This window comes from Chiloscyllium plagiosum, unplaced genomic scaffold (assembly GCF_037043375.1).
Source record: "Chiloscyllium plagiosum isolate Xiang-an unplaced genomic scaffold, Cpla_swu_hap1 HiC_scaffold_47, whole genome shotgun sequence".
Taxonomy (NCBI): domain Eukaryota; kingdom Metazoa; phylum Chordata; class Chondrichthyes; order Orectolobiformes; family Hemiscylliidae; genus Chiloscyllium; species Chiloscyllium plagiosum.
Genome location: NW_028270185.1, coordinates 13,873,004 through 13,900,601, shown reverse-complemented (window position 1 = coordinate 13,900,601; position 27,598 = coordinate 13,873,004). Strand labels below are relative to the sequence as shown.

At 41.1% G+C, this 27,598-nt stretch overlaps 1 protein-coding gene across 4 annotated transcripts in view; it reads right to left on the bottom strand.

The window, feature by feature from the left end:
• Positions 1 to 2,382: 2,382 nt before the first annotated feature.
• The window catches only part of srsf7a (serine and arginine rich splicing factor 7a), a 36,299-nt gene continuing 11,083 nt past the window's right edge, over positions 2,383 to 27,598 (bottom strand). Inside the window, exons 2-9 of one of the 4 annotated variants that reach the window (XR_006309876.2) lie at positions 24,950 to 25,171; positions 11,776 to 11,955; positions 9,113 to 9,199; positions 8,959 to 9,003; positions 7,853 to 7,900; positions 7,066 to 7,095; positions 5,020 to 5,070; positions 2,770 to 2,859 (exon numbers count right to left, since the gene is read on the bottom strand). Coding sequence is in view for 3 of the 4 variants with exons in the window: in XM_043680962.2 (XP_043536897.1) it covers positions 2,805 to 2,859; positions 5,020 to 5,070; positions 7,853 to 7,900; positions 8,959 to 9,003; positions 9,113 to 9,199; positions 11,776 to 11,955; positions 24,950 to 25,164 (681 nt within the window). In the remaining variant the exon portion in view is untranslated. Of the gene's footprint in view, positions 2,860 to 5,019; positions 5,071 to 7,065; positions 7,096 to 7,852; positions 7,901 to 8,958; positions 9,004 to 9,112; positions 9,200 to 11,775; positions 11,956 to 24,949; positions 25,172 to 27,598 lie in introns of all 4 variants that reach the window. The other 3 variants (XM_043680962.2, XM_043680963.2, XM_043680964.2) reach the window with 3 other exon arrangements.

The window sequence follows — 27,598 nt, the reverse complement described above, 5'->3', positions numbered from 1 at the left end:
AGGAGACAGTTTAAGATGAAGATTCGCAGTACAGAAAAAAAAAGCTAGGAATTATCTTTGCATTCCAGAATAATTCTGGAATGAACAGCCACCATCATCATTCAAATCTGCTCCCCTGGACTTTAGAGAATGGAGATGAGGGCAATTTATAAAGGGAAGCTTCAAAAGGGAAAATTGAGATAATCACTAACTATACACATCATTGTGAACACACTGTCAAAGGCTCGACAAACCCATGTAATGCTAAATGAGAGACTAGACAAATGGGATGATAAAAATACAGTTGAAAGGGGATAGATATTTTCCAGGCTTGGACACAGGAGCTAAGGTTACTAGTGTAGATGAATGTGGGTACAGTGTGATATGGGGAAGCATACACAGACAGCCTTCTGTACAAAAGCAAAACATTGCAGATGTTGATAATTTTCCTTCAACTTTAAAGAAAGTTTAGATAAGCACGTGGATGATTTTGGGATAGTGTAGAAGGATGAGCTGAGAATAGTTCACAGGTTGGCGCAACATCGAGGGCCGATTGGCCTGTTCTGCGCTGTATTGTTCTATAAGAGAGACTTTATAATTAAAACAGAACCATTCCAGACCTAGGTGGCCTGTGTTTTAAATCCAATGAATGTGAATCTTTTGAAGTGTAGTCCCTGTTAAATCTAGGGAAACAACAGCCAATCTGTACAGACCAAGGCTCAATAAACAATCCAAATAGATCTACATACCACCTTTTGCTCCATTACCCTGTCAAGAGCATTAACAATAAAATTGATTTATTTCGTGAAGACCACACTCCACTTCTGGTTGCTGCAAGTCACGAGTACCCTGGGTGTGGGTGTACACTTGGAGGGAACATTAGAGAGCACGAGATGTTAAGTCACAGTGCAGAGAGAAAGCTTGGCCAAAGAGGTTTTCAGAAGCATCTTAAATTGGAAGAAAGTTAGTTGAACAGGCCTACAGAGGGAATTCCAGAATTTAATGCCTAGGCAACTCGAAACAGAGCCATGAATAATGAAGGAATTTAAATGACTTGAGGTTGCATCCTTAGTTTATTTTCAATTCTTCAAAAAAAAAACTGATGACCTATCAATGGTTCTGTTTTAGGATTCTCCCTCACCTTTCCTATTTGGCATGCTGGCTGCCAGTGTGCGTTTATCTCCCCCCACCCCCCCCACCTTTTCTGAATGAACCATTCACAAATTTTGTTTCACCTTCAGCACGCAAACTCACCTGTTCAGCATTGAGACAGGAGTCTTCATTTAAAAAATACACATCAGTAGGTTTGCAGTTATGAATGAAAGGGGAGCCTTAACTTCAACAAAACTGTACTTTGGGGCTGGTTTTGTAATGGATGTGCAGGACACAAAACTGTCTCAGGCAGTACAGACGTTAAAAAAAAATTCAAATAAAGTAAACCAATTATTTGCTGCTGAAAAGTCTACCAATGCGATCACCAGAAAGCATTCCTGAGGCTATAGCACAAACTATTTGGCCTGTTGGTCCATGACAGCAATTATATGGCACATGAGTTTCTACGCATCAAGGTAATTAAAAAAATTCACCATGTAACACATCAAGAAATTTGAGAGGTGATCAAATTCTTCATCAAAATAAAGACTTTTGCAAAATGATAAATGTCAATCCTTAAAATACATGCTAATAAGATACTTTTCTTATTAAGGCCTGACCAATATTAAGACTCAATATGTTCTTACAACATAATGCTAGTAAAACAGAGGACCATCCTCTTGTGGTTATTACCAGCCTATGCTTCTGGCTTCATTCTTCAGGGTTATCATTTCTCCGTCAGTCAAGAGGTGGTGAATCTTGATATAGTGTTCCATCACATTGCTACATAAGGTTATTGAAGACAGTGCACTTGCCTCTACAATATTTCACACAATGGCAGCTGTGAGCTGTTTCCAATGTTCAGCTCACAGCGTAATTAGCCCAGATTCTCTATTGCCCCAATTTCAATTGATCTTAAATGATGCAGTCGACATGCACCAAATCCCACACTCTTTGCCTTTCTCATTCAAGTCCACTATACTACCATGCCCAAGCTAACTTAGGGTCCAATCCTCGTCTCCTAATTAATCAAGGGATCGCCTCCTACCAAGGAACCCTCATTCCATTCAACACCTCATTGTTGTCCTCAATATTGAAAATGGTTTGAAACATTTGTTGCATTTAACATAGTACAAGTTGAAACAGTTGTTCCCTTACCACAACTCAAGATTAACCTTAAACACCAGTAATCAACTATGCAGCAATTACTACGGAGATACAAATTAAGTCTTCGCAGGGGCTTCATTACATCTCAGAATCTCCCAGCCTTATACCCTCTCAATCATACCATTAAAATTCAGAGCACACAAGTTACATTTTAAGCCTCTCTTTATTATTGGGCACTAATAAGAAAAGATGTAAAGAGACAAAATAGTTAACTGGTTTGGAACCTTTTAGAAATTCTCAATTATTTAATCTTCATGACATTACCTGGCACACTGCAACAAATTCACTGAAGCAGAATCTCTGTACTTGATAAATGTGTAAAATTTAATACAAAGAAATGCGAGTACTTTTACTGAACCCTTGCCAGCTAATGAAGATCCATTGAACAAGCTGTACAATTGTTTCACAACATTCAATTAAGAACATTTACTCGTGCTAAGTGAACAGTAGGAACACTTTTCTGTGGAATGCATGCACGTAAAAAGGCACTAAAACATCTAGGTTAGTTAAAAGGTGGTCAGATGACGAGAGCCCCTTTGCTGCACTCTTCACAAAGTCTTTGCATTTCAGTCATCTCTTCCAGGACTTGGGGTCTTACGAGAACCTTCTGAAGGGGAGCGACTGAAAAAGAGAGAGGAAAGGAAAACAGCTGTCAAGGAGAACGGAGTTCACAACCTATTCACAATGCCCCATCAAGGTAAAGTCAGTGAAACAAATTAAACACATCCACAAAAGAAATCAGATTTAAAATAGAATTCAGACAACAGTGACAAGCTCTTATTGCTCTCGTATCCCTGGCTGCCCTGTGAACGTTAAGATTGAACCACGTAACTGTGAAGCACCAGTCACTTGTTGGTATGGCATTAATGAACATGGAGACATTTAGAACAATCTGGGATGCTTTCAGGTGCTAGCCCTTAATTATCCAATTTATTGAGTTCAATTTTGCAAATTGCCACAGTGGAATTTGAACTCTGTGCTACTCTTTCAATACCATGACCATGGGGTTCTGCAACTATAATCCAGGATAAGGTCTGCTGAATTTTTTAGACTTCCCAAGATCACAATGAAAGTACCAGAATAGCATGGTCTGTGATTCAGTGTTCATACCAAGATCAGGAATCTGAGAAAATGGAGCTCAGTAGTGACTATTTTTCCCTCTGCCCTGGGAGCAAAGGCTAGCAAAATACATACTTCCTGGCATTTAATCTAATTCCACAGATCTTACAGATATGATGTCTACTTTTGCCAATCTCATTCATCTCAAATGACTACCAGTGCACCAGGGTGTTACACCTACAAGATGATTGATTCAACTCACCAATGCTTCTTCACAGCACCGCCCAAACCCAGGACTTCTACCACCTAGAAAGACGAGGGTAACAGATGCATGGCAATGCTATAATCTACATGCTTCCCACCAGTCACAAGCAATCTTCACCTGCAGCTAAATTGCTGGTCTTTCACTGGTTCAAACTCAAACTATCTCACGATAGCATCTACTTGGACTGCAGTGGTTCAAAAGGCACCACACCAACACTTTTGAGATGGGGAATAAATGCAGGCCTAGCCAGTCATGCCTACGCCCGTGAAAAAATAATTTAAAAAGGCAACTAGATTTTCCAATCTCGATTTTAAAATCCTCAATATGGAACCTGACTAACTTACAAAAGTGATGATTTGGAAATGCCGGTTTTGGACTGGGGTGCACAAAGTTAAAAATCACACTAAACCAGGTTATAGTCCAACGGCTTTAATTGGAAGCACAATAGCTTTCGGAGCGACCACCTGATGAAGGAGCGTTGCTCCGAAAGCTAGTGTGCTTCCAATTTAACCTGTTGGACTATAACCTGGTGTTGTGCAATTTTTAAACTTTACAGAAGTGATTCATCCTAACTCAGAAGCCTATTGTTGTAGCTGAACCAAGATACCCATCTAGTAATTTAACTGCATAATTTCACAAATTGTTCAGGGAGCAGAACTCCCACTGTGATTTTATCAGTTCAATTACAAATTGTTACTGCTCCCCAGACAATAGAGTTCGCACATTTTCAACTTCAGCTCTTTAAAGATGATTACACTTTCCACATAGAATGAGTGTATTTCAGGTGTAAAGCCAGATTAGGAGGTTAAATCTTTAACCAGGTTAAATACTGAAGTTTGCATCTCCTTTTACAGTTAACAATCAACAATAACATCAGATTCTGTTGATGGCACACACTCAGAATGATAACGTCTTTCAAGCTGTTTTTGTTATTATAACAGCAATGAGCTAAGTGAGAGAAGAAATGCTTGACCTAATTAAACTAGAGATTGTGTACAGATAGAGTGACGCTCAGCAGACAGAGCCAACCATAATTTGGAACTGCAGACTAACAAACAGCATTGGTCTGGGTTTTCCATCCCCCCACCAACTGTATAAAGTTTACTCAAACACAGGAGTTTCTCCCCCAACATGCAATGCACCCACCATCCCTCTTGTATAGTTTTCCATTGGCTCTCAGCTCCTCCTCCCCCAACTGAATTTAAGACCAAAGCCATTTGTTTAATTGTCTTCATGACCCTGCTCTTCCCCATTCCTGTGACCACTTGTCCCACATACACCCTCTTACATCTATTACCTGTTAGGTAGTTGTAGAGCAAAGGTACTCCATTCACAATTGCATGACTGACTGGGTAACCATTTTTTGATTACATCTCAATTCCTTCGGGGTATGTTCTACCCCAAAGGCAGATGACAAATTGAAAGTTGTGCTGTTACCTAAGCCAAAACGGACTTACCTTTCTCGTTTAATCGAAAAAGACCTTGATCGAGACCGTGATCTTGAAGGGCTGAACACAAAAAGATAAACATGAAAGCAACTAGCATCCAACACCCACCATAATCAAATTAATGCTCATTTTCCTGGTCATACTGCATTTATTGCTCCCTCAAGCTCTGATCTCAGTGCAACTTTGGGTCTCTCAGTTCTGGTCACACTTCAACCACGCAAAACCCATGGTTCTGCTTGCATTGCAACAATGACCCTGACAGCTCTGATCACGTTGCAATTGCTCAAAGTTTGAACCAGCCAGTTGCAATCAGTTAACTCTAATCAAACTTTCATTCCATGTCATAAGCTCTTCAGTTATCAAAAAGACCTTGCACTGTCTGAACCAGGAACACTATGTGTACACATCGATTTGTTCCATCCCTGACCCACAAGTTATCTATCCATTATTTTCCATTTTCTAATCTGTGAACTGAACTGCAATTCTAGTCTGGTGGCCAGCCTCCAGCGTACCCACTACTTATGAATACCCACTACGGTATTGTGGATGAAGGCTATACAAGGGGAATCCCTCCCACCACTTTACCCAAAGTCCATAACGTCAAACGTTGGTTATGGAATAAATCCTGTTATAGGCCAACATGGCATCCTTGGTTCCATCATCTCCAGTGAGATAGGGATCAACACTCTTGATCACTCTGTAGTGAGCACAGTAGGTGGAAATGCTCAGCAATGCTTCCCTAGTACGCAGTTGACAGGTACATAGCCACCACACTTCATGGAATAACCAAGTACTGATCAGGATATTTAGGAAGAGAGCTCATCATTTATGCAAGTTTCAATTACTTCAACATAATACATTATACAAAAATAATTATTTTAGCACTTAAGACTCTCAGCAAGAGTCAATCAAAACATTTCCTGTCAAAATTAATTTCAAGACAGTATATGAAGGAACACTTCACTGTAAAGGATGCCTCTGGCAGTTTAAAAGGAAACTCCAGATTTCCAAAACAGATATTTTCTGCTACAGGCTGCTCATATGTCACTAGAGATCAAGTTATGAGGCAACAGATTTGCGTAGCAAGTCACTGACATGCACATTAAGGTACAGTTCAATCCCAGGACAGTGCTAGGCTGGCTCCACCAACCTTAGATTAGAAAGATTCAACAAATTATACAGATCCTTTAATGCAGTAAAATGTCCCTACGCATTTTACAAGAATGATCATCAAACAAAATGTGACACTAAACTACAGAAGATAATTAGGACAAATGAGGAAAATGAACTATAAAGAGCTTAATTAAAAAAAAGGAGGTAGAGACGTAATTTGTTTAAGGAGGGAATTTCAGAGGTCATGGCTTAGGCAGTTGAAGGAACAGAGCCAATGATGGAACAATTAAACAGTATAAAAGCAGCACTAAGGTCTTTGAAGACTCGCTGCTGGGAGAGCTTACAAAGGTATGGAAGGGCGAGTTTGAGAACAAAGAGTATTTGAAAATTGAAAGCTTGTTGGACTGGCAGTCAGGGTAGGTCATGGAATACAAACTGATGGGCAAACCAGGTTCTGTGGGTTTGGACACGGGCAAAGTTTGGGATGAGCTTAAGTTCTTGTCTGATTGAAGAACATGAAGAAGCAGAGATGGAGGGATATGGACCATGTGCAGGCAGTTGGGATTAGTTTAGAATGGTATCATGGTCACCACAGACATGGCTGACCAAAGGGCCTGTTCTTGTTACAGTACTGTTATAGGATTGGAGAAGGCAATAGTCATGTCTAGAGATAATGAGGCATGAATGAGGGTTTCAGCAGCATGAGCTCAAGCAGGTGTTGAGTTGATGTTACGGATAAAGAAATAGGTGGTCTTGATGTTGATGGAGCACGTAGATGGTTGGCAACTTATTTTGACCCAGGCATGTTTTCCTAATTGTCTATTTCCACATAATCTGTGCTGGTAATGACTGGATTAGACTTAGGTGAAATACCTCCTGCAGTCAAATGGTCCATCAACACTTACAGTCAAGACTCTCAAAAGTAAAGTGCATTGTACTTACGCGTTCATCAGGCATCAAGCAGGTAATAGCCTTTGGAAAGATGGGGATAAAGTTGGTGTGGGAAAAATATTCTAGTCATTTGTGTCCTTAAAAAAAAAAACTACCTTTCACCAAACCTTCAGTCAGCCCTATATCCTTCCTTGGATCGGTGATAATTTTTATCTGATTGCACCACCTGGAATGTGTTTACACAGTTTTACGTTAAGGCTGCTGTTTGTTCTTGCTAAATGATTACACAAATCACATCTATCTTAGATCAGGAATGATCTTATTGAATGGCAGCACACGATCTAAGGGCAGAGTGGCATATGCTTGTCCCCAATTCTTAAGTACCTGGGGTCTTAATTTCTAGCTAATTGTTTTCCTTCCTGATGATAATTCAACTATTCCACTAGCTTGTCCAATTAACTACTGATCTACAATGCAATGGCTGACATATAAGAGGGATTCACACTTGAGCTATTTCTGGTCTCTGGTCCACGAGTGACTTTATCAGGAGAGACTGGATAATGATCAAGACACAGAAATCTTTCTTCCCAACCCAGGGATGCAGAGATGAAATAAATGCCAATATCACACTAATTTTGGTCAAATAAGCACTGACCAGGAATGAACGTGGAACTTTGTGCATGATTTGACTCACTAATGTTGTTTGGGAGCTAAGTTCAGTATCCTCCCCAAAGCCTTCAAGAGATAGGTCATTCTTATTCCCACCCCCCCACAGTAATTTACTTAGAAATGTTAACATTCCTGAGCTATAGTCTGAACAGAACAAAATTCCACCTACCTTCTCCCAATTGGGGATCTGGACTTGGACCTTAATGGAGTAAGGGACCTGCAGAGAGATAAGGTTGGCTCCTAAAATCACACCATACACGTGAGATTGTAAAGGCTGTGTGCAGACATTAGCGCATGTGCGCTACGCACCACTTAAATTTGTGTTTGCATTTTTAAACAGGTTTGGGTCCCAGTTTAAATAGGATGCGGATGTGAACGGTGTCAGGCAAGAGGGGGAAAAAGGAGGATGAGATAAGAATTCTCCCTTGTGCAACCTCACTTCGCGCCCTCTCTCCCCAAGTCTTCACTTCTCCGCCAACATCCTCACTATGGTCTTTCCCTTTGACTAGCCTCAAAACCTCAACTGGACCTGCATCCTCTGCACCTCATTGAAACTCAGTTCAATACTGCACTGTGGCCTTTGTATACAATGGCAGAGGATCTGAGAGTGTGTGCATTAACAGTTGCTGCCATTTTGAAAAAGGCATTCAGGCAGGTTATTGTTACTTCACTTCATATACTGAGTTATGCTGGATCATACACTATTCCTACTGGGTTTCACTGTATCAAAGTTCTAACCAATATATTAAACAGCCTCAGACTCACTCCCATGCCCCTTCTTGGTAAATTTATTCTAACTTTTGAAGCAGATTTTCCTCCTTCAGCAAAATAATACCAAAGCTTTCAAAAATACTTAGAACCCCAGGAATCCATACTCTCCAAATACATGGCTGTGCTTTTCTAGCACCACATTCTTTGTTTGCAAATTCATATCCCATTTCATTCTGCTTCCTGCTCCCAAAGCAGTAAAAAGTGCTCCTGCCACAAATTTCATAGGAACAGAAGTGAGCCATTCAGCACCTTGAGCCTGCTCCACCATTCAATTAGGCCATGATAATCTGTATCTCAACTCGACCTACCTACCTTTGTTCAATATCCATTAATACCTTTACCTAACAAAATCTTTTCAAACTCAGTTTTGACATTTTTAATTGACATCCAGCATCAAATACTTTTGAGTTCCAGATTTCTGCTCCTCTTTATATGAGAAAATACTTCCCGACAACATCCCTGAACAGCCTGGCTCTAATTTTAAGGTTGCTGATTGCCACTCACCGACTTCTCTTCTTAGAGTACGAAGGAGAACGGGAACGAGTGCGGCTGCAATTGAAAAGAAATTATTTGCAGGAGACCAGTCTCTGAAGGAAAAATAAAAGCAAGCTCCTGTTCCAATAAACCGCAAACTCCAAAGGCAAGTCCAGTGACTTACCGATCTCGGCTGCGGCTGCGGGATCTGGTGTAACGACGCCCCCTTGATCTGGATCTCGAACGGGAACGAGACCTAGATCGAGATCGACTAAAACAGAAGAGAGTATAATAAGCTCATGTGGTGCAAGGACACCTGTGACAGCTAGCCACGCTGCACAAGATGTCAAAATATTATCAAAACAGTTATTTTAAAAAAATTAAATGTGGATTCATACAGCCAGTTATTGAAGTGTTAAAAAGGCACATTAAAATTAAATACGTTTTTTATAAAAAAAAGGCTTGTAAAATTAAAAACTACTCCTGATAAGAAATTAACCTTTACAGAACAGATTAGCCGTCTCTGCCCCCAGAGAGATCTAGAAGATCTAGAAGACGCAGGTTGGTCTAATTATGTTCATTTCTCGTTGTGTCTAGCAGATCTTCCAAACACAGAAAGCCCAAATCAGGATACATGTGGTGCTTGATTGTGGAATATTTGAGGGGAGTTTGGACTAGGATGGATTAAGTTGAACGCTCCTCTAGCAAACCGGAGAGCCTGATTAGTTGGCTTGATGGGCGTACTTTAGCGTTACATCTTTTAAACTGGCCAATTTTCTGTATCACAAAGACCGTAGACTGATTTTTTTAAGGCAGGACGAAGCAGAACCTCAGGTAGAGGTATATGCGCACAACAGAAGATCTGAACCCGCAGTGGCCAAAGTTTGCTAGAAGGCCCGGTGCCATGAGGGTCAGAAGATCATTAATCATGGCGACAGACTCAAATGCAGCAACCTGAAAGGTTGGATCAGGTGAATCGTTAGCCAAAGAATTATTACACCAGAAACATTGTTAACAGCCCTTGAAAAACACATTCAACTTGGTGGTTAGGGATGAACAATGGTAAAATGTGAATTGTGTGACTGAAAACAATCACGTCAACATTTTAGCTCGATAAACTGCACCTGCCCCATTGCCCCCTCCCCACCCTACTTATGATGGCCAATTAAGCAAGTACACCACATTATGAAGCACATACTAAAAGAGCTAAAATGCAGGAGGCAAAGCCAAGTTTGCCATGACTGCATGATGTAATCATCAGTGGACAGTCACCAGCTAAACTTTCAGAAGAACCAGCTGGGCAAGGAATGAGCTGCCAATATTATTGTTAAAAAGCAAAAAATATAAAAGAGTATGGCTTCTCCATCTAGCAAGTTGTAACAAGGGAAGCTGAGTGTTAAATCTCAATGGCTCAGTGGTTAGCACTGCTGCCTCACAGTGCCAGGGACCCAGGTTCAATTCCTGCCTCGGGCGACTGTCTGTGTGGAGTTGACACATTCTCCCCATGTTTGTGTGAGTTTCCTCCGGGTACTCTGGTTTCCTCCCACAATCCAAAGATGTGCAGGTTAGGTGAATTGGCCATGCTAAGTTGCCAATTTAAGTGGTAAGGGCGTGCAGGTTAAGTGCATTAGTCAGGGGTAAACGTATTGTAGTACAGGCATAGGTCTGGGTGGGTTACTCTTTGGAGGGTCGGTGTGGACTCATTGGGCCAATCGAGCCTGGTTCCACACAATGGGGATTCTATGGATTCTAAAGGCTTTCATCAATGTGGGCACCAGAGTCATTAAAAAAAAATACATTGTTTCATCCCTGCCACCAATACAATCGATATATTCTTCAAAGCTCAATATCAATGAACTACCTCAGCCTGTCTTTACTCTCATACTGGACTCAACTTTCACCTCAACAATTCATAACTTTTGATTAATTTCATGAACAGCTGACATCTGCTAATTTGGACAGACCAGACGACCTTCACCGGAATCAAATGGTTCCCAAGGGATTCAGGTCGTGGTATTTTTATATTAAACCATAAATTTCCATCTGGGAGTCCCAATTAACAGGATTCAACTGTATACTACATGTATACTTGATAGCAAACGTTACTTGCAACATATACAGGGCTAATTTTAAATAATTGAAACATTTAAACATGTATACATTCTAACATTTAAACAGAAGACAAGTCAGACATTTAATGTACAATTGCATATCAAAACAATATATATGGAAATTAGACAAAATAGGCACATCCTCTAACAATGTTAAGTTAAAGCATTTTGAATATCTCCATCAATAACTTCAATTACCTACAGCCAAGAAACATTCAACAGAGCACCAAAATGTTGTATTATTATTTTTTGGTGGGAGAGGGGAAGGAGGGAGTAGGGCACTTGGATTAATGGCATTATCTTCTAAAGCTGTAGGTAATGGCACTCACTGCCTTAATACTGCTGTGCTATAACATAATCAAGCTGAATTTTACCAGTCAGTGAGGCTGTTAGACCAAGAGTTTCAGTGCATTTGATTTGAGAACAGGAAAACGTGATATTTGGCTACATACTGCATGTTGTGGAAATTAAACCAAATAGAGCAATAGTCGCAAAAAAAGCTTGTTATGTCATCTTCCATTGAATCACTTGTGCTAGAGCAACACTGAGCTAGTAAGATTTATCTAACCTCTCTTACTAATGTCCCTAGCCTTTTATACAATTTTTAACGTCATTTTGTTCAGATTTTTCAAGGGCCAGTTACAAATATAACAGTCTCTAAGATTCATGCTTATCCCACTCAACAGAAGACACCTATTCCCCTACATTTACAGGCAGCATGCCCGCTGCAGCTTACCTGCTGCCACGCCTTCTCTTGCTGTACCGGTAGCAGTCATAGGCATAGTGGCCACGCTCTCCACACTGATAGCAACGGTCATTAGGGTCAAACTGGCGACGAGCAGGAGGGCGGCCATAGCGCGATTTACGTGACATCCCATTTGACAGCTCAACGCGTACCCTCGATCCACATAGAACCCTGAAATAGGAGGTGAAAGAAAGTTAGATTTTGAAAAACTAGGGCGTGACAGTATCTCAGATTATCAGTAGCTTCATATTCATTTTAGATTTACACCCCCATCTTGAATTCTGTACATAAATTAGAGACTAGCAATTCAGCTAGCAGCGTGTAGAGGAACTTCATTAATAAATGAAGTTTTAAGAAACAATGCTGGAAATACACAACAGCGGGATCAACCTTTTAAAAAAATGTAGATATGGTTCAAATTTCTGATATTATGAACCTTGGAAATCGACACCCCCTGTCCTTTCCCACTATTTTAATAATTTTTGCCAAAACATGTGCATTTCATTACAAAAACCACAGTATGAAATAGGACTTCAACTGAAGTGGAAATATACTGAAGTTGCCTAGTTCAGCCAAAGACAGCAAAATCACCCTTGCTCCTGCAAACCAGTGTGTGCCCACAGGCTAATCACAGACAAGCCCAACTAAATCCCTACAAGCATTTCTTGGTTGAAGTGGCAAGTATGACTAATACTCTCCTATTTAACGTAGGGTGGGGAAAAACACCATGTTATTAAACCAGTTGACGTTACTTCATTAAGACCACAAGAAATAGGAACAAGTGTAGACCATTCAGCCCCTCGAACTTGGTCCACCTTTCTGACATGTTCTGGTTTAAAATCATGATTCCCAAAACAAAAAAATGACCTAATGATTAAACCAGTTCACAAAAATCAACTAAATCCATATGCAACTTCAAATCTAAACTCTTGAAGTGATTAACAAATCACACCCTTCAACACAACCAACTCCTCTTGCCACAATTAATTTCAACTATAACAGCATGGACTCATAGGAAAGAGTTGCAGCCTATTTTTGGAAACAGTAATTAGGTAATTAAACAAAATTTTAATGCATATTGCAAAGGGAATTGAATATAAAAAATAGGGAGTTCAAAATCACACAACACCAGGTCATAGTCCAACAGGTTTATTTAGAAGCACTAGCTTTCAGAGCACTGCTTCATCAGGTGGTTGACAACCTGATATTGTTAAGACAACAGTTAGAGTACTGTGCATAGTACTGATCTCCTTATTTAAAGAATGGATACGAGTGCATTGGAAGCAATTCAGAAAAAGTTTACTAGGTTAAGAGCTTGAATGGGTGTTTTTTTTAAAAATCGAGGAAAGGCTAGATTTGCATCTGGTGGAGTTCCGAGAAAGAGGAGGAGATTAAATGGACAGGGCAGAAGAATGGGAGCTGGAATTTAATCCTGAAAAATGTGCAGTGATGCATTTTGCTTTGGGACGATCAACAAGGAAAGGGAGCATGCAATGAATGGCTGGATCTTGGACAGTAGAGAATCAGTGTGCCCACATACATTGATCATTGAAGGCAACAGGATGCGCACATAGGGTAGTTAAGGCAACATACTGGATACGTGCTTTTATTCGGTGTAGAATACAAGAACCTTGGTGGAGGTGGGTGGGGGGGGAAATCATGATGGAACTGGACAGAACGATGGTTAGGCACTGCTGTGTGCAATTGTGGGGTCACTACACTCTTGGAACGATGAGAGGGGATCGTATGGTGCAGTGGTAGTTTCACTAAGCCTGAATTTAAGAGAGCCAGGTTCAAGTTTCACTTGCTCCAGAAGTGTGCAATAACATCTCTGAATAGACATAAGGAAGGTGGAATTACACTGGAGAGGATGCAGAGGAGATTCAGCTGGATGTTACCCAGGATGGTACATTTGAAGAGAAACTAAATAGGCTAAAGGTTGTTTTCCTTGAAGAGGAGAAGGCTGATAGGGAAACCTGGCTGAGGCTGACAAAATTATACAATCCAATAAGTACAACAGGAATAAACATTTCTCCTTAGTAGAGAGGTTAATTACCAGAGGCATAGTATTAAGCGAAGAGGCAGAAGTTTAGAGGGGATGCAAGGATACATTCTTTCCACCCCGACAATTGTGTACCTGGAATTCATTACCTGAAAATGTCAGAACCACCACATTTGAGAAGTATTTATACTTAAACTTGAAAACCTAACATTCAAGGCTATGGACCAGGTGGTGGGAAATGGGATAAGAATAGACAGGTGTTTAATGACCAGCATGAAAATAATGAACAGAAGGGCCTCTTTCTGTGCTTTGATACTCTGACTTAAATGAAACAGAAGATCCTGAGGGGTCTTGACAGACTGCATATGGAAAGGTGTTTCTGCTTATGGGAGAATCTAGAAATAGGGACTCACTGTTTCAAAATAAAGGAGTGCCCATTTAAGATTGAGAGAAGGAGCTTTCACAGACGGGCAAATGTCATTGGAACACTTCCTCAGTTTTTGAATTTTTTCAAGCAGTTGGAGATAGATAAGCAGCAGAGTGAAAGGTTATCAGCAGAGATCGGACTGTGGAGCAATCAGATCAGTCATGAGCTTGTTGAATGATAGCGCATGCTTGTAGGGCCAAGTATTCTATTCCAATTCCTAATTTGCAAAAAACTGATACCACTGAAGACAATAATTTGGCTGAGGATGCTATGTATTAGCCAAATAGGGCAATCCAGTTTAATCATATTTCCACATCTACAGACCAAGAGCAGGTATCTCAGAGTATCTCAGTGCATATCCTTTCAGACAGTGATACCGAGATCCACCACCTTCTGTTTGAAACAAGTTGATTAAATCTCCCCTCAGCCTGCAATATTCCAAAGAAAACAAAGCAAGCCTATCCACTCATTTCTCTTAGTCAAAGTTCGCCAATCCTGGCAACATCTTTGTAAATTTCCTCTGTATTTCTTGTGCAATCCTATCTGAAACAATACTCTGGCTGTGGCTTGACTGTTTTAACTGTCCAAGTCTATTCATACAGCATGGAAACCAATCCTTCGGTACAACCAATCCATGCTAAACATAATCCCAAACTAAACTGCCTGCTCCTGGATCAGAGCTCTCCAAACCTTTTCTATTCATGTACTTATCCAAAATGTCTTTTAAACATTGTAAGTGTAGCCACATCCACCACTTCCTCAGGAAGTTCATTCCACACACGAGCCACCGTGTAAACATTCTCCCCCTCGTCTTTTTTGAATCTCTCTCCTCTCACCTTAAAAGATATGTCCCCTACTCTTGAAATCCCCTATATTAGGGGGAAGATAAGTACTACTAACCCTATCCATACCTCATTATTTTATAAAAGTCTATAAGGTAGCCTCTCAACCTTCTATACTCCAGTGAAAAAAGGCCCAGCCTTTGTGAGTCAAATCTTCCATACACAGCAACATTCTGGTGTCTCTTCCGAACCTTCTCCAGCTTAATAATATCCTTCCTATATCTGGACACAACGAAGAAGAGCAGCTGTATGCCTCATTAACCAGTGGTCATACACTATTAGGTCTTCCTGCTCTTCTACATTTCTCACTATGCCACCATTGATTTCATTAAGTTCTCATCTTGTTTGCCCTTAGCAAATGCATTACCCCACACATCCCCAGTTTGAATTTTTCATTTGTTTTTTTTTTGCCCACCAGCCAGTTCACTGATTCCTTCCTATTCACATAATTTCTCTAGAGAGGACATTTAAAAGAATGTTACCAGGGCTTATGATGAAAGATTGGATTGTCTAGTGCTGTTTTCCTTAGAACAGAGGAGGCTGAGGTGTGACTTAAGAGGTGTACAAAAATAAGGGACCGAATAGTGTAGACAGTGTTTCCCCTAACAGTGAAGTGAATTCGACGAGACACATATTTAAGATGATTATAAGGAGGATTAGTGGGGCCACGAACAGAGACCTTTGCATTCAGAGGGCGATAGATATTTGGAACTTGTTGCCCAATTTAGTGGTGGAGTTAAAACACTCAACTTGCTTAAAAGGCACCTAGATTTGTAGATGAAGTGCAGCAAACTAAATGTCTCAGGACCAAGTACTGAAACCTGGGATTAAAATGGGTAGTTGATTTTCTTTCCAGTCAGTGCAGAACACCGAGTGCCATAACTCATGGTTTTAAAGGGCTTGGGGGTGGGGGGGAAATCATACAGAAGATGTTTCCAGTTTTCCATAACCCCAAACAAAAGTTAATGAATAATAGCTACGAATAAATCTAAGATTGAATTTAGGAAAAGCTTCCTTACACTAAATAATGCGACAATGCTACTCCTTTAACAAGGTTATGTTGTCCTTGATGTTTTTTCAGAGGTCGCAAAAGACACAGAATTCAAAAAGTTGAAGTGTTTTAGGGCCAATTTGATTATAGCTAACAGATACTCCCTCAGGCAAAAGGCTTTTAAGTTAAAAATGACATGTACAATGAAAGGGAAGCAGACAGTTCTCCCAGCTCATCTTTTCTCTGGTTTGATCTGGCTATACACTGAAAGCAGTCAGGCAGTTTGGAAGCTGCTGCACCCAAAGAAGCAGGTCCATGCTGGTATTCTCCCTGACTTCTCTCCTGTAAGACCCTGTGTTTGACTTTACCTATTGTGCCAAGGGAGTGTTTATGGAGATTCTTGCAAGTATTTGGAACAGCATCATTAAGTTGGGATGATCTATTGAGTTTTTGGATAGGTTATGTTATTCTGTATTCTGTTCTCTTTTTGTGTTTCATTCGGTAATTTTGTAAATAAATTCTGTTTTGTTTAAAATTAACATCTGCAATGCTGAGGTGGTTGTGGATAGCATGTTTGGTGAATTGATCACACTGGAGATTAGGAATGCTGAGGGAGTAAGGGAATGGGTGACCAAAAGGCAGACAAAGAGTCGGAAGGCAGTGCAGGTGTCCCCTGCGGTCATGTTCCACCAAAACAGGTGTACTGTTTTGGATACTGTTGGGGAGATGGCTCACCAGGGGAAGGCAGCAGTAGCCAGGTTCATGGCACCATAGCTGGCCTCTGCTGTACAGGAGGGCAGGAAAAAGAATGGAGGGGCTACAGTCATAGGGAATTCAAGTGTAAGGGGAGTAGATAGGAGTTTGTGGTCAAAAACTATAGTCCTGAATGGTATGTTGCCTCCCAAGTGCACGGGTCAGGGATGTCTCAGGTTGGCTGCAGAAAATTCTGAAGGGGCAGGGTGAGCAGTCAGCTGTCATGGTTCATATAGGCAAAAAATGGATGAGCCCACAAGGTAAGATTTTAAACTTTACTCCCTCTCAATATTCCTGTGTCGGAAATGGTCTCCGTGCTCAATCGCTTTCTATTCTATGGATTCCTCAAATGGTAAATAGTTCAGTCGATAAATACAGATATGGCAGTGCGCTGACAAACCGAGGTTCGAGGGTTTGAGGCCAGAGGATGTAATTGGGGCTTGAGTCCCGGGGGCAGGGGTGAGAGTGAGGTTCGAGCTCTCTGTGTTTGATTGGGGCTCGAGTTTTGTGTGTTTAAGCGGGATTCGAGTTCTTTGCATTTAATTGAGATTAGAGTCCTCTGTGTTTAACTGGGGGTCGAGCCCCCCTGAGGAGTAAAGTGAGAAAGGGGTTAAAGTCCCCTAGTGGCAAAATTTGAGGCTCTGCGAATCTTTGTTCTGGGGGAAGAAAGCGGCTTGGATCACAATGCCATGTGGTCCACTGCTAGGGCTTTCTCTTTTTACAAGTTTAACTTCAGCAAGAGGATGCAATAAAGCAAAATGAGAAACGCTGAAATTAAGGTTGTACTAATACTTGAGTTGAAAAAGGAAAGTTTCAATGTAAATTGTACCATGCTGAGAGCGTCCAACGTTTAGAAATTTTGGTTTGTTAAAATAGTGGTTCAGAAAATCCTTTTAAGTAACTGTTTTGCCTTGTTTGAATTAGGGTCGCAATTCAATTTGTTTTGTGGGCTATGTAATGGAGCAGATTTTGCTTTTACAACTGAAATTGTACAACATTATGGTTCTTTTTAAAATGATCAAACTTGTAACCTTAAAACAAATTGATTGAGTACCTTGAGCCCCTGATTTGTTTGAAATTCTACAATGCCCGTTTAAAAAAAAAGTTGGATCAGTGGTCATGCTTTAGCCAGATCAGAGTACTGTATTATAATTTCTGTGCTGCTACTGTGCAGAGTGTTTACAAAAAGATCAGTGCATTTTTAGTTCGGTGTTTTGTTAAGATTTTCTAGAGAATATCAGAACTTGAATGAGCTGTTTAAATTCTGTTAATTATTGTTAAGACTTCATTGAATTTGCAATATGAAGGGAGCCAAAGAATGTTGATCTCTACCAAAATTACCACCGTAATTTCAACTATTATTTGGGAAGTTTCATTTGGAGAACATATTTTAAAATATTCTGTATTTGTTTCCCACAAATATTTGAGATTTAAATCTGAACTGAAACTGCCCCTTCAATTGCTAAAGCACAGGAAACCTTTTGTTGTTTTCTAGCTGTTCCAGACTCCTGAAATACTTTTCCTGACAGCTTTTGCATTAGCCAAGTATTAATTTGTTGGAGGAAAATGATTTTTGGAAAATCTGAATGAGGTCCCCTGAGGGTTTGATGTTAGGACCATTGATTGTTGTTTATAATTGACTGAGTTGTTTAGGCAGTACAGTTTAGAGATTTGTGGATTGTATAAAACTTGATAGCATAATGGGTAGTGAACAGAGTTACAGACTTCAAGAATTCAAAGCATGTTGAAATAGGCAGACACAATTTAGTGTTGTTAAATGTGTGATTGTCTTCATACTGATGACCACCTTGGCAAGGAAGGAATGAGGGAGGAATGCAAAGATACTTTCAGCAGCTAACATCTTCTCTGGAGTTTCTCCATTCACAGGTAAAGCACGCCTTTGGACCACCCCCTACCCCTCCACAACCCGATCCAACGGATTCAATCAGCTCCCCAGTCATGAGCATGAAAAGTGAAGAAACGAACAACAGTGAAGAGGAGGTAGGAATGTTTTTTGTCAGTGGCCTTTCTACGGACAGTAAACCACGTGAGCTTTATCTTGTCTTTCAATCATTTAAGGGATATGAAGGTTACAGAGTCTTACAAAAGCTGATGATAGTGCCATCTAGGTGGTTATCATGAAATGATAAAAGAGGGACTTGGAATGTGTATAGGGTATAAGCAGGTAAGGAAAGAATTAAGTTTGAGAGAAACAAGAAGTTCAGTTGAGCATGACTCAGATAAGAACTTGCAGTTAACAATGGCGTGCTGAAGGCAAGAGTAATGGGTTAACAAGGTGGAAAACCATTCATTGTGTAGAACCATTTAACAATATTGGAAGCATTCAGTATGTAAGGTCAGTTTAACAAAGTGAAAAGTATTCATTATGTGAAGCCAGATTCATTGTGTAATCTTTACTCGCTGATAGTAATAGTCACCCAATTAATATGTATGTTGCCTTACCTGGATGCTCCTCCTTGTAAATGACAAGATAATTCATTAAGAAACTGCTATTCCAGAGAAGACTGAGAACTTGTGTCTCTGTGCACATGGGCAATCGTTCTCTCTTCTTCCAGTGCCCAGAATAAAGATGAAGGAGATAAAACTATACTGTGTCTCTCAGCATTTTGATCTGACTGAGGTGGGAAATGGGACATTATGAGCCAAGTTTAAAAAGTTAGACCTCAGAGGTAGTAATCTCAGGATTGCTACCAGTACCATGTGCTAGTCAGAGTAGAGATGAAAGAATAGGCAGGATGAATGCATGACTTGAGAAATGGTGCAGGAGGGAGTGGTGTAGATTTTTGGGACCGGTTCTGGGAGAGGTAGGACTATTACTAATTGAACATTCTACACCTGGGCCGGACTCGAAACAATATCCTGGGGGTGCTTTTGCTAACACTACTGGTGAGGGTTTAAACTAATGTAGCAGGGGGATGGGAACCAAATGAGTTGGTTAGTGGACAGCAAGGAGGTAGTAACTTAAAACCTATAAGGAATTAGATAATGAAGTCAGCATAACTAAGGGAAAGAGTAGAGAGGGAGCAGATGATGAACGCAAAGGGACAGGCGGTCTGAGGTGCATTTGTTTTAATGCAAGAAGTGCAGTAGATAAGGCAGATGAACTCAGGGCTTGGATTAGTATCTGGGAGTATGATGTTATTGCCATTACTGAGATTTGGTTGAGGAAAAGGCATGATTGGCAACTAAATATCCCAGGATATAGATGTTTCAGGCAGGATAGAGAGGGAGGTAAAAGGGATAGAGGAGTTGCATTACTGGTTAGAGAGGATATTACAGCTATGCTGAAGGAGGGCACTATGGAGGACTCGAGCAGTGAGGCAATATAGGGAGAGCTAGGAAATAGGAAGGGTGCAGTAACAATGTTGGGGCTGTACTCCAGGCCTTCCAACAGTATGCATGAGATAGAGGTGCAAATATGGAAACAGATCATGGAAAGACGTAGGAGCAACAGGGTGGTAGTGATAGGCGATTTTAATTTTCCCAACATTGACTGGGATTCACGTAGTATTGGAGGTCTAGATGGATCAGAATTTGTAAGGAGCATCCAGTATGTAAATAATCCAACTCGGGAAGGAGCCATACTGGACCTGGTGTTGGGGTACGAGCCAGCCAGGTGGTTAAAGTTTCAGTAGAAGATTACTTTGGGAACAGAGATCACAATTCCATAAGTTTTCAAATACCCTAGGACAAAGATGAGAGTGTTCCTAAAGGAAGAGTGCTAAATTGGGGGAAGGCCAACAATAGCAAAATTCAGCAGGAGCTGGGGAATGTGGATTGGAAGCAGCTGTTTGAAGGAAACTCCACATTTGATATGTGGGAAGCTTTTAAAGAGAGGCTGATTAGAGTGCAAGACAAACATGCCCCTGTGAAAATGAGGGACAGAAATGGCAAGATTAGGGAACCACAGATGACAGGTGAAATTGTGAGACGAAGAGGGAAAAGGAAGCATACGTAAGGTCTAGGCAACTGAAAACAGACGAAGCTTTGCAAGAATATCGGGAAAGTATGTCCAATCTGAATAGGGGAATTAAGAGGGTTAAAAGGAGTCATGAAATATCTTTAGCAAACAGGGTTAAGGAAAATCACAAAGCCTTTCATTTGTATACAAGGAGCAAAAGGGTACCTACAGGAAGGGTTGGCCCACTCAAGGACAAAGGAGGAAAGTTATGTGTGGAGTCAGAGGAAATGGGCAAGATTCTTAATGAGTACTTTGCATCATTATTCACTGAGGAGAGGGACGTAATGGATGTTGAGATTAGGGATAGATGTTTGATTATTCTAGGTCAAGTCAGCATAAGGAAGGAGGAAGTGTCGTGTATTCTGAAAGGCATTAAGGTGAACAAGTCCCCAGGTCCAGATGGAATCTATCCCAGATTACTGAGGGAAGCGAGACAGGAAATAATTGGGGCCTTAACAGATATCTTTGCAGCATCCTTGAACACGGGTGAGGTCCCGAGGACTGAAGAATTGCTAATGTTGTCCCCTTGTTTAAGGGTAGCAAGGATACTCCACGTAATTATAGACCAGTGAGCCTGATGTCAGTGATAGGGAAGCTGCTGGAGAAGATACTGAGGGATAGGATCTATTTATATTTTGAAGAAAATGGGCTTAGCAGTTAGTAAGTTTTGAGAAGATTTGAAGCTCAGGTTGAGGTTCTGGATGTAGGTTTGCTCGCTGAGCTGGGAGGTTCATTTCCAGACGTTTCTTCACCTTACTAGGCAATGAACCTCCCAGCTCAGCGAGCAAACCTACATCCAGAACCTCAACCTGAGCTTCAAATCTTCTCAAAACTTACTAACTGCTAAGCCCATTTTCTTCAAAATATAAATAGATCCTATCCCTCAGTATCTTCCCTCACAGCACCAAAGACCTGGGTTCAATTCCCGCCTCAGGCGACTGACTGTGTGGAGCTTGCACATTCTCCCCGTGTCTGCATGGGTTTCCTCCGGGTGCTCCGGTTTCCTCCCACAGTCCAAAGATGTGCAGGTAAGGTGAATTGGCCATGCTAAATTGCCCGTAGTGTTAGGTAAGGGGTAAATGTATGGGTGGGTTGCGCTTCGGCGGGTTGGTGTGGACTTGTTGGGCCGAAGGGCCTGTTTCCACACTGTAATCTAATCTAATCTTCTGTGGGCCACAGGAGAAGCAGTGTACATGATTCCTGCTTTCTATTTGTGTGTTTGGGTTTCTTTGGGTTGGTGATATCATTTCATGTGGTGATGTCATTTCCTGTTCTTTTCCTCAGGGGTGGTAGATGGGGTCCAACTCTGTGTTTGTTGATAGAGTTCCGGTTGGAATGCCATGCCTCTAGGAATTCTCGTGCGTGTCTCTGTTTGGCTCGTCCTAAGATGGATGTGTCGTCCCAGTCAAAGTGATGTCCTTCCTTATCTGTATGAAAGGATACTAGTGAGAGAGGGTCATGTTGTTTTGTGACTAGTTGGTGTTCATGTATCCTGGTGGCTAGTTTTCTGCCTGTTTGTCCAATGTAGCGTTTGTTACAAGTTCTTACATGATATTTTGTAAATGACATCAGTTTTGCTTGTTGTCTGTATAAGGTCTTTCAAGTTCATTAGCTGCTGTTTTAGTGTTTTGGTGGGTTTGTGGACTACCATGATCCCAAGGGTTCCATTGCACCCTGAAGGTGGCAATGCAGATCGATAGAGTGGTCAAGGTGGCATACGGCATGATTTCCTTCATCGGACAGTGTATTAATTACAGGAGTTGGCGGGTCATGTTATAGTTGTATAGGACTTTGGTTCAGGCACATTTGGAAAACCGCACACAGTTCTGGTCGCCACATTACCAAAAGTATGTGGGTGCTTTGGAGAGGATGCAGAGAAGGTTTACCAGGATGTTGCCTGGTATGGAGGGTGCTAGCTATGAAGAGAGGTTGAGTAGATTGGGATTTTTTTCATTAGAAAGATGGAGGTTGAAGGGGGACCTGATTGAGGTCTACAAAATCATGATACTCACAAACAAGGGTGATAGCAAGAAGCTTTTTCCCCCTAGAGTTGGGGACTCAAATACTAGAGGTCATGAGTTCAAGGTGAGAGGGGAAGCGTTTAAGGGAGATGTGTGGAAAGTTCTTCATGCAGAGGGTGGTACGTGCCTGGAACGCATTGCCAGTGGAGATGATAGAGGCAGGCACGATAGCGTAATTTAAGCTGTATCTGTACAGAAAGATGAATGGCAGGGAACAGAGGGATACAGATCCTTAGAAAATAGGCGACAGGTTTAGATAGAGGATCCTGATCGGCACAAGCTTGGAGAGCTGAAGAGCCTGTTCCTGTGCTGTAATTTTCTTTGTTCTAAGTGGTTTAGCCAGCTATATCACTCCTGGAATATCCACGTTACACCTGCTTAAAACAACTAGCAAAGTTAGGGTCTGGACCACTTTCCTGAAATCTTGAAGGGGTCTGGCCTGGTCCATAACAATAGTTAGAATATAGACAATGGAACTTTTGACCACCAACAGTAGTTAAAGGCAAATAGTATTGGTGACCTTCAGCAGAAGTTAGATAAACACAAAGGAAAGTAGAGACAACCTTGGTAATTATAGACCAGTGAATCTTACTTTGGTTGTGGGTAAAGCATTGGAAAGGGTTATAAGAGATAGGATTTATCATCATCTAGAAAAGAAAGGAGGAAGTTGCTTAAGGATAGTCAACATGGTTGTGTGGAGGATAGGTCATACCGCACAGACTTATGGAGTTCTTTGAGAAGGTGACCAAACAGGTGGATAAGGGTAAAGCAGTTGACATGGTGTATATGGATTTCAGTTAGGTGTTTGATGAGGTTCCCCACAGTAGGCTTTTGCAGAAAACATGGAGGCATGGGATGGAGGGTGATTTGGCAGTTTGGATCAGAAATTGGCTAGCTGAAAGAAGTCAGAGGGTGGTGTGTTGAGGGGAAATGTTCATCCTGGAGTTCAGTTACTAGTGATGTACCACAAGGATCTGTTTTGGGGCCACTGCTGTTTGTCATTCTTATAAAAGATCTGGATGAGGATGTAGAAGGATGGTTTAGGAAATTTTAAGATGACATGAAGGTTGGTGGAGTTGTGGATAGTGCTGAAGGACTTTGCAGGTTACAGAGGGACAGAGATAAGTAGCAGAGCTGGGCTGAGAGGTGTAAACGGAGTTTAAAAAGTGTGAGGTGATTCGCTTTGAAAGGAGCAACAGGTCTACAGAGCACTGGGCTGATGGTAAGATTCTTGGTAGTATAGATGAGCAGAGGTATCTCGGTGTGAATGTACATAGATCCCTGAAAGTTGTCACCAAGGTTGATAGGGTTGTTAAGAAAGCACATGGTACAGACAGAGTTTCGGAGCAATGAGGTTATGTGCAGCTGCACCAGAGTTTTGTACAGCTGCAATTTGGAGCACTGCGTACAGTTTTGGTCACCGCATGATCAGAAGGATGTGGAAGCTTTGGAAAGGATTCAGTGGAGATTTACTCGGATGTTGCCTGGTATGGAGGGAAGATCTTATGAGGAAAGGCTGAGGGACTTGAGACTTTTTATTAGAGAGAAGAAGGTTGAGAGGTGACTTAATTGAGACATAAGCTAATTAGAGGGTTAGATAGGGTGGACAGTGAGAACCTTTTTCCTCATATAGTGATGGCTAGCATGAGGGGATATAGCTTTAAATTGAGGAGTGATAGATATAGGGCAAATATCAGAGGTAGTTTCTTTACTCAACAGTAGGGGTGTGGAACATCCTGCCTGCAACTGCAGTAGACTCGCCAACTTTAAGGGCATTTAAATGGTCATTGGATAGATACATGGATGAAAATGGAATAGTGTAGGTTAGATAGGCTTCAGATTGGGCACCGACCTTTGAAACCATCGAGAGCCGAAGGGCCTGTACTCCGCTGCAATGTTCTATGTTCTAAAGGAAACTTGAAAACAAGAATAGGGGAATGGAAGTAAACTTGTATTGAACACAAAAACTGATCAGTTAGGTTGAATGACCTGTTTGTGGGCTGCATGCTCTATACAAGACTAGACATTGAGGTAATTACCATCCAAATCAACTCCAACATCAAGAGAAGCTCATGTCAGGATTTCCAATGAAATTGTGTGTTCAAATATGGTGTTTGCACATTTTAAGGGTCTTTCCAAATACTCACTTGCCATCCATCCCACGCACTGCATCTTCTGCATCTCTGGGGTCTTCAAACTCCACAAAAGCAAAACCTGGAGGATTCCGCGCTACCCAAACATTCCTTAGAGGGCCATAGTAGCTGAAGGCTCGCTCCAGCTCTCCTTTGGCAGCTCCTGTTCCCAAATCACCGACATAGACTTTGCAGTCTGAAGCTCTGGAACTTCTGGAGTAATACGACATTCTTTAGCTGCAAAAGATAAAAGTAAACTCAATCACAAAGCAATAAATGTCTCTCTTATATAGTCAATTAACACTTTCCATGCTTTGAAATAAAACTGGCTCAGAGTCTGACCACTTACAATTCGACACAATTAAAATATGTTAGTACCAGGTACCTGTAATAGTTATGGCTTTTAAGAGCACTTGAAAACCACCATTTTCAAATGCCTAGCTGTTCAATGTGACCAGATTTCTCACAGCTCCTGGCTCTGCTCAACAAAATGATTAGTTGAAACTCCCATAACTATGGAGCTTAAAATACCTAGGTGACAAACAATATTCACATCCTCTCACTGCTACAATGGAGCATGCTAATTTTTACATTCTCTCTCAGGACAGGGCTGTCACTGACAGGGCCAGTATTTATTGCCCAATCCCAATTACCCTCATGATGATCATCCTCAAGGTGATGACGAGCTGTTTTCTTGAAATGTCACAGAGATCCATATTTACAGGCACTGGAGCAGATTACATGGCAACAACACAGACAGAACAGCATTCTATATATATCGGTCAGGTCAGAACTTAACATATTGAAACACAAGCTGCTTTTCCTCTTCCAACAGACGTTTAGAACCTTTAGCTCAAAAAAAAATGCATACTTGGTCCTTTTTTTATTTAAAAGACAGAGAGTAAGGAAAATCCAGGAACAATGTTTCCCAACTCTCCATCAAAGTAGTCTGCCATTTTATAGTTACCCAACCATTGTGGAATTTCTCATTCTCTCTCAAGCAAGGCGCTGGCAGTAATAAAGAGGTGATGCAGTTTGGATTTTCAACATAGCTTAGTTGCAAAAAAAAAAAGCAGTAACTCTCAAAACCGACTGAGGCAAAAAATGTTTGAAACAGAGTCAAAGATGTACAGCATGGAAACAGACCTTTCGGTCCAACCCGTTCATGCCGACCAGATATCCCAACCCAATCTAGTCCCACCTGCCAGCACCCAGCCCATATCCCTCCAAACCCTTCCTATTCATATACCCATCCAAATGCCTTTTAAATGTTGCAATTGTACCAGCCTCAACCACTTCCTCTGGCAACTCATTCCAGACACGGACCACCCTCTGCATAAAAAAGTTGTCCCGTAGGTCTCTTTTATATCTTTGCCCTCTCACCCTACATGACAAACTCTAAGCATAAAACTCAAAAATGACTTTTCAGAATACCCAAATGAAGGGTAAAATACTACTCACTCAAAATATCCAATGTCTTACGTCAGTCTCCTCAAAGAAGGAGACTGACAAACAATTTCAATGCTGCTGTGCTAAGTTTGCGCTCTGAAAACTTGCATAACCTGTAATGGTCCCATGCTAATCAAGGACAGTTGAAGGCTACAGTGCACACCTGATGTCAGAGCTAGGACAATGAGAAATTCATTGTGCCTTTAAGATAAAAGGAAGAACACTTTTGACAATTTTGTTGTTGGCAAGTGACCCCTCAAAACAGCCAGGGCGTATTTTAAACACTTTGCTGGATTGAAAGAGGATAGGCAATTAAATGACTCGCTACAGAGTCAGGGTGGGGGAGGGACTGCTGTACTCAGCTATTTGTGTGGCAATTTGGAAAAACATGGTTCTTTTCAATCAAATATTTTGGCAACATCAACTCCATGCAAATTGAGTTCAATTTTTACGGTCAACAGCAGGCCTTCAGAGTCTCTCACACACAAAGAAAATTCTTCATGTTCAATTAGTTATTTTGAAAGAAAAAAAAGATGGATCAAAACTGATCAGCAACTTGGACTAAAGATCTTTGAAAAATTTCTAAAGGAACAGAGGCAGCCAATTGAGTCTGTTCTGCCATTCAATTAGATCACAACTCATCTGTATCTTAACTCCATTCACCAGCTTTAAATCTTAATTCTCCATCACAACAAACATAAACCTTAGTTTTCAAATGTTCAATTAACTTTCGGCCTCACCATGTTATTTAAAAGATATCCAGATTTCCACTACTCTGAAGGTTAGTTTTCAGACATCAGCTTGGAATGGTCTGTGTCTAATTTGGGTTGTGCCTCTGGTTCTGCTCAGATGCCCCCAGTGGATTTTTATGTGCCCCATGAACTCTTTATCCACTTTTTCAAAGTTTTAGACTGTGAGGGAATCTGGTACTTTGAAAAACAAGGGGCCTTTCATAAGACAAGGTTGAGGAGGAACTCTTCATCAGACGTTCATGAATTTTGTAACTCTCTTCCTCGGAGACAGATGAAGGTGGGATCATTGAAAACTTTTCGAGGAAGAAAGATTTTTGACTGACAGAGAGACAGAGGTTATTACGATAGGCAGGAAATTGGAGATGTGGCCACAATCAGATCAGCCATTTTTTTCTGAGAGCCACAGCAGGCAGGCTAGAGGAACGTGTATGAATCAGTGTAAATATTTGAGTTATATTACTCA